At 52.5% G+C, this 16,041-nt stretch overlaps 1 protein-coding gene and 4 non-coding genes across 9 annotated transcripts; 3 read left to right on the top strand and 2 right to left on the bottom strand.

Moving 5' to 3' along the window:
- The first annotated feature begins 1,832 nt into the window (after nt 1-1,832).
- On the top strand, nt 1,833-1,917 carry Trnay-gua. The gene is given in 2 exon segments: nt 1,833-1,869; nt 1,882-1,917. It is a non-coding gene; the product is annotated as a tRNA-Tyr (tRNA).
- Nucleotides 1,918-2,877: 960 nt separating this feature from the next.
- On the bottom strand, nt 2,878-2,962 carry Trnay-gua. Its single transcript is given in 2 exon segments — nt 2,878-2,913; nt 2,926-2,962. It is a non-coding gene; the product is annotated as a tRNA-Tyr (tRNA).
- Nucleotides 2,963-4,713: 1,751 nt separating this feature from the next.
- Nucleotides 4,714-4,798, top strand: Trnay-gua. Its single transcript is given in 2 exon segments — nt 4,714-4,750; nt 4,763-4,798. It is a non-coding gene; the product is annotated as a tRNA-Tyr (tRNA).
- A 1,139-nt stretch (nt 4,799-5,937) lies between these two features.
- Trnay-gua lies at nt 5,938-6,022 on the bottom strand. The gene is given in 2 exon segments: nt 5,938-5,973; nt 5,986-6,022. It is a non-coding gene; the product is annotated as a tRNA-Tyr (tRNA).
- Nucleotides 6,023-11,228: 5,206 nt separating this feature from the next.
- Nucleotides 11,229-15,628, top strand: LOC122385468 (uncharacterized protein K02A2.6-like). Of its 5 annotated transcripts, XM_043373778.1 has the most exons (5): nt 11,229-11,433; nt 11,763-11,975; nt 12,125-12,208; nt 14,000-14,428; nt 14,864-15,628. In XM_043373778.1, the coding sequence occupies exons 2-5, from the start codon at nt 11,970-11,972 to the stop codon at nt 15,557-15,559; spliced, it is 1,215 nt and encodes a 404-aa protein (XP_043229713.1). In that variant the 5' UTR covers nt 11,229-11,433; nt 11,763-11,969; the 3' UTR covers nt 15,560-15,628. The 5 variants fall into 5 exon arrangements, with proteins under 5 accessions (XP_043229713.1, XP_043229714.1, XP_043229711.1 ...); XM_043373779.1 differs by lacking the exon at nt 12,125-12,208; XM_043373776.1 differs by having other exon boundaries at nt 11,763-12,208.
- Nucleotides 15,629-16,041: the final 413 nt, after the last annotated feature.

Genomic DNA, 16,041 nt, shown 5'->3' with positions numbered 1-16,041 from the left:
AAATCCAGGAGAGAAGAAAAGGTTTTGGCAAGACTACGAATCGGACATACTTACTTAACTCATTCTCACATATTCAATCGACAGCCAAGGCCTACTTGTCCTTCTTGTAGGTCTCCACTTACAATCGAACACATTATAGTACATTGTCGTAAATATCATATACATCGTAAACCAATAAATGACTACTGCCGGGCACATGATGTACAAATGAATCTACCCATCATTCTTGGTGATGATCATCCTGCATTACTACAACTTCTCTTCTCTTTTCTCCTTAAAACGGATCTTCTTCATCGTCTGTAGGTTCACTAGTTTCTTCATTCAGCTTATTTAATTCGACTTCGTTAACACACCGGTGCGAAATGGTCTAAAAGACCGAAGCACCTAACCAACAAAAGAAAGAAAGAAAGGCGACACAGCTGCTTGATTTCGGGCGGTCTGCATGACTGCCGGTGACGAGTCATGTCGAAATTTCTATGGGAATTCGATTTGACCTTTTCCACCGATGTGAAACTTTCTCACCGATGTTTTCTAGGTGTGAGATTGCTATAATATAGATGTTTTCCCGCAAATATGGTCAAGCGTGGGAGTTTTTTTGGCCCTCGTGACTTGGTCGGCGAAGGGTAGGCGTGGAGGGTAACCCCATCTCCTAGGGGTTTGTGGGGCGCTGCTGCCAGGTAGGCGTCGATGAATACCTTTCGATGGAGGGGTCGCGAGCCACTGGTGCGCGAATAGTCGTGGAGGGTTACTACTCTCCAGAGTGAATTGCGAAAGTGTTATGTCCTAAATTGACTCCTGGGAGGGTGGTTAAAAATGGTTGCGGATAGGGGTACCCGCGAGGCACCGGTTTACTCGCCAGTTTTGGGTGAAATTGTTTTCAGTGAAATATTTACAGCTTCATAAAGCCTTAACTAAAGATAATGCTCTCATCGAGCACCGATACAGCTCTGTCTAACTTCTAAGGTGGCACTGGCATCATTATTCGTATTCGTTTGATGACAACCGAATTTGAAATCGTTACGCTGATCAGCCCGACAGCATAATTTTGCTTTGCTGGGTTACGCCCTTTTGCCCAACTTAGACCATTTCAGACCTTGGGATAAAAGGGTTGGGGGATACATTAGACTAATTCAACCACGGACTAGATCACAAAAGCCGATGAGACCATTTTTTTGTTTGTTTTGTTGGTTTAGGCCTTTTCGGTCCAATGAGACCATTTCAGAGCCGGGAGGATGATAGGATATAGGGGGAGACATTGGTCTGGGCAGGCATCCTAGTGAGTCGCCGGGGCTGAGCCCGTCCAGAGGACAGGCCATCCAGCCACAAGGCACTCACTGCACCCGGCTACGGGGTGCGCTCCCTCGGGAGCAGCGGTGCCGCTCCAAGGGAGCAGCCCGCATGAGATAAAGTTGCCTGTCCAGTCTGGAGGGGGGTTGCGGCGTGGAGGAGAAGGATTTCAGTATCCTGAGGATAGAAGCACGGAACGGTGATGAGACCATTGGTTCTCAATGGAACAAGACACTAGGCAGTAGGCACTCAGTCGCTCGAGTGGTCACCCTGCAGGAACATGCTCCAAATGAAAGGCGCGAGGATTATCCGGGGTTAAGTTTCTTCCATTGTCGACATGAGGACCCCAATAGTCTCTTCATATCCGTCAGTTCAGCTGTGAGCTGGGGTACAGGAGCCGTCTCATTCGTGCACGAGCGCCTGACGTCGAGTGCGACCAGCGCACAGTGGGAGGGGGCGTGGCTTCGGTGGTGAAAGTAACCACACCCGCGACGAAACACGGCAGGTTTCTGAGTCTGGTCAACGTCTCGAAATAGAGCATTCAGCCTCTGGTAGCTCAGTTGGTAGAGCGGTGGACTGTAGCGGGTTGCAGGCATCCATAGGTCGCTGGTTCAAATCCGGCCCGGAGGACGTTTTGAGTTATAACTTCGTCTAAACTGAGAGATTGTCTTGTCATAAAATAAACTCATTAGGTATACAATACACTGTCATTATACAAGCAAATGAATTGAAATGGGTTATGCCAATGTTGCAATGCTGTCTCACCGGGATGATCTTGGCACGGCGCTTCAATCGGTGGTCCCCACAGTAAAACGCCTCCGCTGTCATCAGACATGTGCACGGCACGGGTATCATAAAATGGATCTGGGACATGATCCAACAGATCTACTGGGATCATAGACCTAGCTATCTATGATTTGTGAAGTAGTCATTTGGGGTCATAGATCCGAAATCATTTTTAGGGTGATCCATTGAGATCCAGATCCGGACTTATCTTCTAAAGATTGGATGAAGCCAATGATCTTAGGAAACTTTCTGTCGACATATGAATTTTCAAGGAACATCTGCAGTTTAGATCCAGTTTAGTTGTAGTTTAGATCCTATTTTGTCTTTTGCTTTGAAATCAACTGAGATCATACATCATTCATGCACCATCCATCATGTAGATCCATCACTCGGATCCATGCACATTGCACAGGTCTGTTTATGGTCCCATAGCTCACTAATGAATAATGATCGTATTTAACCGAAAAACCTCAGCCAAAATGAAAAATAAAAACAATTTGATGTGTGCCATCGAAATTCCCCCGTAGACCAATGATCACTCAAGCCAAAGTTACAAGCACTCGTTGATACTTCCAAGATACTACCAACACATATATGTATCACAATGAAAGCGTAACCAAAACGCAGTGAAAGTATGGAAGGTGTGTAAGAAGGTAAGAAAGTACCCACGCAACAAAAACGGTACCTGCTTAGCGACGGCGGTATCGGGTAAAAGGCTCTGAGTTTGCATATAACTCTATCCTTATACGTTCATGCGAGTTCACAGTTGAGTGAGTGTTTTCATGTGACTGAAATGTCAAAACGTCCTCCGGGCCGGATTTGAACCAGCGACCTATGGATGCCTGCAATCCGCTACAGTCCACCGCTCTACCAACTGAGCTACCAGAGGCTGTGGGCGAAGCTTCGAGACGTTGGACAGGCTCAGAAACCTGCCGTGTTTCGTCACGGGTGTGGTTACTTTCACCACCGGAGCCACGCCCCCTCCCGCAGTACGCTGATCGCACTCGACAGTCAGAGCTCGAGCGTTGCGTATCAAACTCACACTGACTGTCAGCTGAACTCACCGTTCCGTGATTCTATCCTCAGGATACTGAAATCCTTCTCCTCCACACCGCCACCCCCTTCCGGGCTGGACAGGCAACTTTATCTCATGCGGGCTGCTCCCTTGGAGCGGCACCGCTGCTCCCGAGGGAGCGCACCCCGTAGCCGGGTGCAGTGAGTGCCTTGGGGCTGGGTGGCCTGTCTTCGGACGGGTTCAGCCCCGGCGACTCACTAGGGTGCCTGCCCAGACCAATGTCTCCCCCTATATCCTATCATCCTCCCGGCTCTGAAATGGTCTAACTGGACCGAAAGGGCCTAACCCAACAAAACAAAACAAACAAACATCAGCTGAACTCGAAAATTCGTTTGCAAGTGTGCCGAGATTCGTTTGCATGTGTAGCTTGATTTAGTCTTTGGGTTCTGAAACGATTCTCCAGATTTTCATCGAATGACGACTTTATCCTAAAAAATTGCTGATACATCTATGACGAAAAAGATTATTCACGAGATGAATGCGGCGCCCCATTCCAAAATACTTCCATTTTTCGCTGTTGAAACCTTTTCTGGGTCAAGGAATAAGAAAAAAACGTGAAAACATTGGACTGAGTAAACCAACCAACTGGTGGATTGCGCTGGCTAAGGACAACTTTATCCTATTGAGTTAGGAGATATTTGAGGTAGGAGTGCCTCGATGAGACAGTGCAGTGGCCGCGCAAACCCAGTCACGGAGGGACATGCATCCCATGCGGGAAGTTCCCATAGGAGCGCGCCCGTATCCGGGTGCAGCGAGTATCAGTGAGCTGGGTGGCCTGTCTAATTGGATGGGCTCAGCACAGATGACTTGCTAGGATGCCCGCCTAGACTAATGTCTCCCCCTAACTCCTATCAACCTTCCGGCTCTGAAATGGTCTCGTCAGACCGAAAGAGCCTAACCCAACAACACAAACAAACAAACGTTATGGCCTTAAGCTGCGCTACAATAGAAAACCACAAAACGCATATGAATTTTTTCAGCTCCATAAATTCTTACCTAAAAATAACGCTCTCATTGAGCACCGATACAGCTCTGTCTAACTTCTAAGGTGGCACTGGCTTCATTGTTCGAATTCGTTTGATGGCAACCTAATTTGAATTCGGTACGGTGGTCAACCCGACATTTTAATTTAGCTTTGCTGGGTAACGCCATTTTGCTTAATTTATGTAGACCATTTCAGACCGTGGGATAAAAGGATTGGACGGACTAGATCACCAAAGCCGATGAGACCATTTGGTTCTCAATGGAACAGGACACTTGACATTTAGCCGCCCGAGTGGTCAATGGTCACATTGCAGGAACACGCTCCAAATGAAAGGCGCGAGGATTATTCGGGGTCAAGTATCTTCCATTGCCTACAGGAGGACCCCAATAGTTCCTCCTCTTCATGTCTGTCAGTTCAGCTGGGCTACAGGAGCCGGCTCATTCGTGCACGAGCTCCGGACTTCGAGTGCGACCAGCGTTCAGCGGGAGGGGGCGTGGCTTCGGCGGTGAAAGGGGCCACACCCGTGGCAGGGCGCGGCAGGTTTCTGAGTCCGGGCAATGTCTCGAAGTAAATCATTCAGCCTCTGGTAGCTCAGTTGGTAGAGCGGTGGACTGTAGCGGGCTGCAGGCATCCATAGGTCGCTGGTTCAAATCCGGCCCGGAGGACGTTTTGAGTTATAGCTTTGTCTTAATCGAGAAGTTATCTTGGCATTACACAATAAACAAGCACATTCTAATGGGCTATTTCAGTGTGGTATTGCTGTCCCGCCGGGAAGGTCTTGGAATGGCGCTGCAAACGGTGGGTCTCCGCTGTATTTCATCATCAGACATGTGCACAGATCCGAGGAATAGGATCTGGAATATGATCCTACAGATCCAATGGAATCATAGATACTGATTTGTCTAGAGATCATTTGGGATCATAGATATGAGCCCATTTTTTCTAGAGGTTCATTGGGATCAAAATCCAGATTTATTCTTTTGTCTTGAGATCCGATGTGATCATAGATCTTTGCTCACTTTTTGTGGACATGAATAGTCAAGGATCACTTGTTGCTATTCGCAATGGTTCTATTTCAGCCTTCAGAAATATTATGTGATTTTTCATCACAATTCATAGTTTTGTGGGAATTATTGACATAAAATCACATCGAAACGTGGTTTAACAAGCCGCATATGGTAGAAGCCACTTGGATCATAGATCCTGAGATCCCATATATTCCTAGATTGAGATCCCATGGTTTGTTGTCAGATCTTATGAGATCATAGATCGTGAATATTTTATATGTAAGATCCGATGGGATTATAGACCCTATTCTGTCGTTTGCTTTGAAATTCACTTAGAGGAACATACATTGATCATGTATCATCCATCAAGCAGATCCCTCACTCAGATCAATGCACAGATCTGTCTATCTTCCTAGATTTCACTAATGAATAATGATCTTATTTAACCGGAAAACCTCACTCAAAAAAATAAAAAAATAAAATAAAAACAAGTTGAGTTGTGCCGAAATTCCCCCGTAGACCGATGATCACTTTAGTAGTCAAAGTTGTAAGCATTCGTTGATGCTTCCAAGATACTACCAACATATATGCATTACAATGGAAGCGTAACCAAAACGCAATGAAAGCATGGAAGGTGTGTAAGAAGGTAAGGAAAAACCGACAAAACAAAAACGGAACCTGTTTAGCGACGGCGGTATCGGGTAAAAGGCCCTGAGTTTGCATGTAGCTCTATCCTTATACGTTCATGCGAGTTCACAGTTGAGTGAGTGTTTTCATGTGACTGAAATGTCAAAACGTCCTCCGGGCCGGATTTGAACCAGCGACCTATGGATGCCTGCAACCCGCTACAGTCCACCGCTCTACCAACTGAGCTACCAGAGGCTGTGAGCAATGCTCTGAGACGTTGAGCAGACTCAGAAACCTGCCGCGTTTCGTCACGGGTGTGGCACTTTCACCGCCGAAGCCACGCCCCCTCCCGCAGTACGCTGATCGCACTCGGCAACCGGAGCTCGAACCGAACTGTGTCCGCTCCTGTAGTTCAGCTGAACTGAGATAAACAAACCGTTATAAAGGTTTGTCTTCACCTGAAAATATCCGATTCTGCAATAATTACGATCGAGCAATCCCATGGAAACGAAATGTTCGTCTAAAATTGGAGCGCACCGTTGACACAGTCAAAACTACAGTCTACAACGTTGATTTAATCAGTGGCGGTCGCAGGGGGGGGGGCATCAGGGCCATGGTTTCCCCCCCAAAGGCAAATCAGGGGGGCCATCATATCATTTGCCCCCCCCCCCCACAACCGATGGGCCCCCATGGCCGTATGGGGCCCTGGCCCGTATTCGATTGTCACGAGGCTCGAGAAACCCACGCCAGCTATTAACAGCTCCCATACCAGTCTTTGAGGGTCCTACACTGACCTCTGAGGGCCCTCCACTGGCCTTTGAGGGCCTCTAAACTGGCCTCAGGGGCCCAACCGGCGTCTGAGAGCCTCACACCGGCCTCTGGTGGCCTCATTTCTGTCTCTCGAGTCTCAAGACTAGCCTTTAAGTGTCTCTGAGGGTCCCGCACTGGATTCTGAAGACCCGATGCCGGCCTCTAAGAGCCCGCATCGGCCTCTGGGGGCCCATCTTGGCCTTTGAGGGTCCTCCGCTGGTCTCTGGTGTCCAACGCCGGCCCAGGCCGGCCTTTTAGGGCCCCACACTGACCTCTAAGGGCCCCATGCTGGCCTGTAAGGACCCACATTAGCCTCTGAAGGCCCCCGCACTGGATTCTGAAGACCCAATGCCGGCCGCTCAGGGCCCGCATCGGCGTCTGAGGGCCCATCTTGGCCTTTGAGGGCCCTCCGCTGGTCTCTGGTGTCCAACGCCGGCCCATGCCGGTCTTTTAGGGCCCCACACTGACCTCTAAGGGCCCCATACTGGCCTGTAAGGACACACATTAGCCTCTGAAGGCCCCCGCACTGGATTCTGAAGACCCGATGCCGACATCTAAGGGCCCGCATCGGCGTCTGAGGGCCCATCTTGGCCTTTGAGGGCCCTCCGCTGGCCTCTAGGGTCCAACGCCGGCCCATGCCGGTCTTTTAGGGCCCCACACTGACCTTTGATGGCCCATACTGGCCTGTAAGGACACACATTAGCCTCTATGGGCCCCGCACTGAATTCTGAAGACCCGATGCCGACATCTAAGGGCCCGCATCATCCTCTGAGGGCCCATCTTGGCCTTTGAGGGTCCTCTGCTGGCCTCTGGGGTCCAACGCCAGCCAATGCCAGTCTTTTAGGGTTCCATTCTGACCTTTGAGAGCCCCATGCTGGCCTGTAAGGGCTCACATTAGCCTCTGAGGCCTCCCACACACTGGATTCTGAAGACCTGATGCCGGCCTCTAAGGGTCAGCATCGGCTTCTGAGGGCCCATCTTGGCCTTTGAGGGCCCTCTACTGGCCTCTGGGGTTCAACGCCGACCCATGTCGGTCTTTTAGGGCCCCACGCTAACCTCTGAGGGCTCCATGCTGGCCTGTAAGGACCCACATTAGCCTCTGAGTGCCCAATTCGGTCTCTGATGGTCTCAAACTGCCCTTTGCAGGCCCTGTACTGGTCTCTGAGGGCCCTAAACTGGCCCCTAAGGGCCCAAGCTGGCATCTAAAGGTCTCACAACGGCCTCTGATGGTTCCATTTCTGTCTCTGGGACCCAAACTGACCCTTATGTGCCTCTGAGGGCCCCGTACTGGCTTCTGAAGGATCGATGCCGGCTTCTGAGGACCCATAACGGTCTTTATGTGCCTCATACCGACACCTGAGGCCCCACACTAGCCTCTGAGGGGGCCTAAACTGGCCTATGAGGTCTCTACACCGGCCACTGATGGCCCTATTATGTTCTCTGGGGGGGGGGGGGGGGGGGCTCAAGCCTTACCTTTGGGCGTCACGCACTTGCCTCTGAAGGCCCACATCAGCCTCTGGGGCCCTACCTGGGGTCTTTGAGGCCCTTCGCTGACCCTTGGGTCCAACGCCGGCCTCTGGGGGGTCTGACACCGTACTCTAAGGGCCCCATTGCAGCCTCTAGGCGATAGGTATCGCCGAAGCGCTATCGATGGGCCCATAAGTGTAGGAACCATGTGTGCAGTGGGCTCAGTTGCACCAACAATAATTCTGCAGTGGGTGCAGACAATGCATTCTGCATCCACAATAATCTGGAACAAAACCTCCTTTTCTCAGCAACACTACTTTCCATGCAGAACAACAAATTTAGGATATTTTGCCCACTATCCATCTTTCGAAGCATTTGCTACTGTAATGGTCTTCAAAACATACATTTGTGCTCAAGTAAAAACAAAAAAGATGAAACGAAACACATCAGTGAACAGATACCGATGACCCACTGTCAAAAGTTTTTAGCACGATAATCTTAGAAAATGGGAAAGTTAGCCTTTACTTTTGCGGTAGTCCATTCACAGTTGCGTGAATTATTGACATCAATGCTTCAAAATGCACTTATCGGCACCTTTTCGACATGGTACACCCTCAAAGCTCGCATTTCGAAATGAGCCTCCGCTCGGATGCCGCTCCCTACCCCCCCCCCCCCCTCCGCTTCACCGGCCATGGCCTGGATTTCTGCACCCGTGCACTACGCCCGTGGGCCCCTTTAAGCTAGCACCGGGCCCCCCGGGTCAGCGCAGGGGCCCCTTTGCCAAGTTGGCCCCCCCAAACTCCAAGTCTGCGACCGCCCCTGGATTTAATTCGAGTAACAGTAATGACAGATCAAGTATGAGCTTCCTAAAGACCATTTAAACGGCTGGATAGCCTTTCCGCCGGCATGCGTCTGTTCGAACTGGATGGGCTCAGTATCTGCGGCGTATTTACCAGTCGGTGGTCGAATCAGCGCGAGCCATAGTCTCCCCGTTATATCCTCGCATACCACGACCCTGTAATATGACCTGCACGGTCCTCGATGGGGAAGGGGTCTTACCAAAGCCGTATTAAAAGCAACTATTGAAGCACCACTTTATTTACTAACGATCAATCAAATAAATAAATAGATAAGTAAATAAATAAATAAATAAACAAGTAAATAAAATAAATTATTGTGCAACAAATAAATAAATAAATAAAATAAAACAAATAAATCACGTATTGCGATATTAAGTTGGCAGATATTCAATAATTCAATCGACTAGAATTTGGTAGTAAAATAGGTGCAAAAACGTTCTTATTTCCGAATTCAAAATTGGTAAAACTGCCCCTCGTCTGCGGCTGCCACAAGGCTGTAATGCTTGAAATAAGTGCAAGGGTAAATGGGGGAAAACTTTTGTTAATTCTAACCCTCTCTCGCCTCTTTCATGTCAGGTCTACAATCTTGGCCTTGTGTTTGACACCTTTCACCATCCCCTATGGTAAGAGGGATGGTTTGATGCGACCACATTGCGGTTACGCTTGTTGAATAAAATTTCGCAAAAAAAAACACCATCCGACTCATTATATTTATGATCCTGTTGTCCCCTCTTTGGTCATCCCAGGACTACAGAATGCTATAGATATACTACTATAGACTATGGACTCTCTGCTCCGGACTATAGACTGCCACTTAAAACCGGAACCGAGGTGGTACCACGCAAATGGAGTTCACTTCCGGGGTGACCGAGGTAGAGTTGGATCTGCAAACAGGTTTTATGCTATTATTGGGTTTAAACAATAGTCTCCAACTATTTTCCGTATCTCCTTCATTAGGCTGTTGAGAAACAATCCGCCCAGTTAAAATGCCTATTCGTTCCCTGTATTAGATCATTCATAAAATATGTTGCTGAAAATATTTTTTCGCATGCCTGGATTCATTTATTATTCGAGGTGGAACAATATGAAAATCGCATAGAGTATTTTATTTAGACATACAACGACTCCACAAGTAGGTGCTGTGGCTATTCTGCCGAGGTGATTATGAAGGATATGAGACAAATTACTATGGAATGTGACGGAAAGGATAAGGGTAGTTGAGCAATTGTTAACAGGACTGTGAGTGCTGCTGCTGCCACAGGCGCTGCGCACATCAACAGCCTGTGCAAGGATACCGAAAAGGATATCACCAGGGCCCTAAAACAGAAAAAAAGTAAAAACAAAAACGTGAGGCGTGAAGAGGTCGTGAAGTCGAGTAGAAGTCGCTGATTCCTTCGAAAACTAATAATCTTGAATGTTTCTGGCTGTGTTATTCTGGCAGGCTGAAATGAATTTCTCAACGGTATTTCTTGGCACGTTGAGTTGTAATGTAGGTTCAGGCTCATCTTCGATCTCAGTCTGCGGTTCTTTGGTGATTTTCTGAGTTTGTTTACAGTCCCTTGGGTGTTGGGTGTTGGGTTTTCATGTTTTCGTGTTGGGTTTTCATGTTTCCATGTTGGCATACGCCTTTATGATGTTTCTACCAACCAAATGCATTTATTTTTGTTTTATATACCTACCACTAGAATCTTCCACTGTAAGACATTCTCTTTTCCAGTTCAGTGCATTTCATTCAATGTTATTCGGGTCCCTTATAACTTGATGAGTGAGGATTCCACACAAGATCCGGCCTTCTGTTGGTAGAGGACGTCGGCGGTTGTGGGGGAATTGCCTTCCTGCCCCAGTCACCACTACAGCTATAGCCCGCGGCAATGGAACAGATGGTGCCAAATGCCTCCACGCCCTCCGCTTTCCGGCTTGGCTTGGTGGTAATCTTGGTGTATCTCAACGTAGAAAATTTGTTCAAGTACGCGATGACAAGTGTGTTGGGTAGTGTGTGCTGCCCTCTATACAGTAGTTATGTCACGTGTGCCTTTTGGCGCGCTATGCAGTCTTGGCTGTGCCGTCCTTCCGTTTGGTCGCCCAATACATCTCTACTCTGAAGGTCATCTCTAGCTGGACGGGCCGAGCTGAGAGACGACGCTACACTTGGCGACGAGTCTTCGGATCTGCGGGGAGCAGAGGGAGCCGTCATCAGCGACGACGGCTGCGGCACCGGCGGACGGAGCGACCTGGCGGCGAGCGACGGCTGCATGACGGACCGGCCGGGGCGCCGGTGAACGGCTCCGCGGCGCTGTCAGCGACCGGCTGAGTGGCGGGCCGGCCGGGGCGCCAGTGAACGGCTCAGCAGTGCGGTCGGCGACCGGTGAACGACCAGCCGCGGGGCACAGGCGACCGGGCGGAGGGTCGCGCAGACCCGTCTGGCAGGTAGGGAGAGGTCGGCTGGTCAGAGTGGGTGGTTGTGCGGCCGGTGGTACTGCGCGATCAAGATGGCATTGCAGCTGCCTGCAGTGGAGCCGTACAGAACCGGTGAGGATTTTGAGAGATGGTCAAAGGGTGTAGAGCGGTACTTGGTTGCCTTGAATATCACAGAGAGTGAGAGGAAGTGTGCCGTGTTACTGCACCTGTTGGGGCCCGATATCGCCGATGTTTATGACACCCTGCCTGCCCCAGCTGTTACCGTGCCCGATGCATTTGAATGTTGCAAAGGAAGTTGGCAGCGTACCTGTCACCCAGTCGTAATGTGATCGCTGAGCGCATGACATTTCACAGCATGTGCATGCAGCCGGGGGAAGAATTTGACCAGTTTCTGGGCAGGCTGCGTGTTCAGGGGCGCCGATGTGGTTTTTCCGTTGCAGAGCAGGAACGGGAGCTTCGTGACCGGTGCGTAGCTGGGAGCTTTGGCCAGCTACGGGAGAAGCTTCTGCTGAAGGCAGCGGAGAAGGGAGACGACCTGACTTTGATGGACATCAGGAGCGCAGCCAGGGTCTACCAGGACGTACGGCAGCTGGGGTCGCTGGTTCAGGGTGGAGCAGGAGCGACTCAGGTTCAAGCTATCCGCCAGGATGCAAGTAAGTCAGCTGACTGGAGACAGAGATCGGGTGATGGTAGTCATACCGGAGGGCCCGTGAAGGAATTTCGTGGGAAATGTTTCAAATGTGGTCAGGTCGGTCACAGAAAGGCGTTGTGTCCGTCTGGTGCAAAAATGACATGTTTCCAGTGCGGAAAGCCGGGGCACCTGAAGCGCGACTGCCCTGGAAGGAAGCCGTCTGGAGGCGGAGGACGCGGTGGACACGGGGGTCAGGTGAGACAGGTTGCTGACCAGACCCAGTGTATGTTGTCTGTTGAGCCTGATGGCCTGTGGAACGTCCAAATGGGAGGAGGGAGTGTAGCTGGAGCCCCGACAGCTGAACTCCTCGTGAATGGCGCAAACATTGAGTTTGTTGTTGACACTGGTTCGCCTGTCACTATTGTCAGTGATCAGACTCTCGTCCCAGGGCTGAAGTTGAGACCGAGCCAGCTGGTGCTGACGTCGTTCACCGGCCAGCAGATCCCGTTGGCAGGAGAGGCTGACGTGAGCGTGGAGCTGCGTGGACAGCAGAAGATGCTTCGGCTGGTCGTCAGCAAGCTGCCTCCTCACAAGCCTCTGATGGGGAGAGAATGGATCGGTCCACTTCAGATGGGCCTGAAGTCACCTGCACAGGTAAAGACGATTGACCTGTCGCTAGACCAGGTGCTGCAGCGGCACGCTGATGTGTTCAAGGAGGAGCTGGGGAAGCTGTCCGTGAGAGCGCGTCTGCAGCTGAAACCTGGGGCCCAACCGGTCTATTACCCAGCTAGGGCAGTCCCCTTCGCTCTCAGGTCTGCTGTGGAGAGGGAGCTCAACCGCTGGATCTCGGAGGGGATTGCGGAGAGGGTTGACAGTAGTCATAACTCGGGATGGGGGACTCCGCTCGTCCCCATTCCGAAGGCAGATGGCGTACGTCTCTGTGCTGACTACAGGTTGACCGTCAACCCCCAGATCGTGCCGCAGAGACATCCCACTCCGACGCCGGAGGAGGTCTTCGCAGGTGTCCAGGGCAAGGTGTTCGCGAGGCTGGACCTGCGAGACGCCTACTTGCAGCAGGAGCTGGAGGCAGACTCCAAGGACATCACAACGGTGACCACTCACATCGGGAGGCTGCGCATGAACCGGCTGCCCTTCGGTATCAGTGAGTGTTGTGGGATCTTCCAGTCAGCTATTGATCAGATCTTGGAGGGCATTGATGGTTGTGTTGCGTATCTCGATGACCTGTTGGTGACGGGTGAGAACGAAGCAGACCTCCTGAGGCGCCTTGACAGGGTTCTGGGTAGGCTGAAAGAGCACGGGGCTAGACTCAAGAGGGAGAAGTGCGAGTTCAACATAAGAGAGGTCAAGTACTTGGGGTGGATCATTTCTGCAGACGGGTTGAAGCCTGTTCCAGAGAAGGTGGCAGCAGTGGTCGGCATGCGCGAGCCGAGGAACGTCACCGAGCTGAGGGCGCTGCTGGGTTCAGTGAACTACTACCAGCGCCTGGTCCCCAGCTTGGCTTCGATGCTGGCGCCGCTCTACGCGCTGCTCAAGAAGGGGGCGGTATGGCGCTGGACGGCAGCGTGCCAGTCGTCTTTGGACCAGGTAAAGAGGGTGCTGACAAGTGGAAGTGTGCTGATGAGATTTGACCTGACCCTCCCTCTCAAGCTCGTCACTGATGCAAGCAGCGTTGGCGTTGGAGCAGCTCTCGTCCATGTGCTTCCAGACGGGACGGAGAGACCGGTGTGCTTCGCTTCGCGGACGCTGACAGCGACGGAGCAGAAGTACGCCATGGTAGAGAAGGAGGCGGTCGCAGTATCCTTCGGTGTCAGAAGATTCAGCCAGTACCTGTACGGTAAGCACTTCCATCTCGTGACCGACAACCGTGCTCTGTCTCACATCTTGAACCCACAGAGAGAGCTCCCGGCACTGTCAGCTGCGCGTATGCAGAGATACGCCCTTCAGCTCGCGGCGTTCTCGTACGAGGTCGAGCTGAGGAAGTCTGAGAACATGGGGCTGGCTGATGTTCTGTCGCGACTGCCGCAGGTTGGAGCCGACGGAGACTCTGTGGAAGAGGAAGAGGTGTACCTGGTACGGCACTGGGAGGAGGAAGGACCAGCTCTGTCGGCCCAGGAGGTGGAGACGCTCACCCGACGAGACTCCACTCTGGGGAGAGTTCTGACGTATGTTCGTTCGGGATGGCCCTCTGTTGTGGAGCCCGAGTTTAGAGCATTTAAACAGCGCTCTACTGAGCTCTCTACGGATGGGGACTGTTTACTGTGGGGCGGAAGGGTGGTTGTGCCCACAAAAATGCGCAACAGAGTGTTGCAGGAGCTGCATGCTGGACATCTGGGATCCGGGAAGATGAAGCAGCTGGCCAGAAGGTATGTCTGGTGGCCCGGACTCGACACCGAGCTGGAGAGCCTGGCCAGAGTCTGCGGGTCCTGCGTTGAGAAACGCGCGGCGCCTCCAAAGGCAAGTTTGCACCTGTGGGAACCCACCCAGGGCCCGTGGGAACGGGTTCACATCGACTTTGCTGGGCCGTTTCAGGGCAGCATGTTTCTTGTGGCCCATGACAGCTACTCAAAGTGGTCGGAGGTCATCCCTATGAAAACTGTGTCCGCCGAGCGTACCATCGATGAACTGAGGTCTTTGTTCGCGCGGTTGGGTCTGCCAAAGCAAGTTGTGTCAGATAATGGACCACAGTTTACTTCTCGTGAGATGTCAGAGTTTATGATGATGAACGGTGTACGTCACATCAAAGTCGCTCCGTACCATCCGTCCAGTAACGGCGCAGCGGAAAGAGCAGTTCAAACTGTAAAGAACAGCCTGAAAGCGAGCATCCAGGATGGTCAGAGTCTGGCGACGCGTCTGGCCAGATTTCTGATGTCTTACCGCAATGCTCCGCAGGTTTCCACGGGGAGGTCGCCGGCGGAGTTGCTGTACGGCCGGACTCTGAGGACCCGGCTCGATCTTCTTCGCCCCGACCGTGCGCAGACGGCTGTCGACTACCAGGCGCGGATGGCGGAGACAGCTGGCGGCGAGCTGCGCGGGTTCGGCATCGGCGAGGACGTCTGGGCTCGCAGCTTCTCTGGACCCAAGTGGCGGAGGGGCCGTATCGCTGCCAAGACGGGACCTGTCTCCTACGAGGTGGACGTCGGGGACACCTGCTGGAGCCGTCACGCCGATCAGCTGCTGCGTGCCGGGCAGTCTGGGCGCGGGGTGACACCGGAGGACATCGCCGGGCCTGACCGCGCAAGGACGCCGCTGGACGCCGCCATGGGCGGGACGCTGCCGGCGCCGGCCGCTGGGCCGTCAGCGAGCGGGTCGGCGGGGGCGACGGGTTCGGTGCCGGCGGCTGCGGTGGTGGCGCCGTCTCCGGGGCCGGAGGAGGCTGGGCGGCCGCCGCCGCCCGAGGCTGAGCGGCCGCCGCCGCCCGACTCCCCTGGGCCGGCCGGGGTGCCTGCACGTGAGACTCCGACACGTGGCACGTGCGATGTGCGCGGCGCGGACACTGCGTCGCCGGCCGAGTGTTCGGATGCGGTGCCGGTCTTGCGGCGCTCGTCGCGGGTGCGACGTGAGCCCGACCGCTTGGTGGTGGGTTAGTGTTTTGATAGTCGTACATATGCACATCAGTGGCTACGTTTCTGTTTGTTTTGCTTGTGTTCGGTAGCTGGGCGCTTATTTAGCAGGGGGTGGTGTTGGGTAGTGTGTGCTGCCCTCTATACAGTAGTTATGTCACGTGTGCCTTTTGGCGCGCTATGCAGTCCTGGCTGTGCCGTCCTGCCGTTTGGTCGCCCAATACATCTCTACTCTGAAGGTCATCTCTAGCTGGACGGGCCGAGCTGAGAGACGACGCTACAAAGTGTTTGCTTGGACTTTATCTGAGATCACATTTTGCTATATCGGCCTGCAGCGACGAAGAGCCACCGCTCTCTTATATCCCCATTCCCCACCTTGCACCAAACGTCGCCGACGCCTGGCGGGTTCGGCGCCGTGCGCGGCTCTGACGGTCAGCCCCGCGCGCGCCGAGGCCGACGTAGCGGGCCCGACGGCGGCGTCACTGCGGCGCGGCAGATGGCAGACGT

Source organism: Amphibalanus amphitrite, unplaced genomic scaffold (assembly GCF_019059575.1).
Source record: "Amphibalanus amphitrite isolate SeventyFive unplaced genomic scaffold, NRLGWU_Aamphi_draft 000220F_arrow, whole genome shotgun sequence".
NCBI classification, from domain to species: Eukaryota; Metazoa; Arthropoda; class Thecostraca; order Balanomorpha; family Balanidae; genus Amphibalanus; species Amphibalanus amphitrite.
This window is presented reverse-complemented; position numbering and strand designations above follow the sequence as displayed.

What these genes read in the sequence shown, in the direction of transcription:
- LOC122385468 (XM_043373774.1), top strand. Translation starts at nt 12,509, where the DNA reads ATGCTTCGGCTGGTCGTCAGCAAGCTGCCTCCTCACAAGCCTCTGATG. An exon ending in AACGCGCGGCGCCTCCAAAG is followed by an intron (nt 14,429 to 14,863) that starts GCAAGTTTGCAC and finishes AATGCTCCGCAG; the next exon opens with GTTTCCACGGGGAGGTCGCC.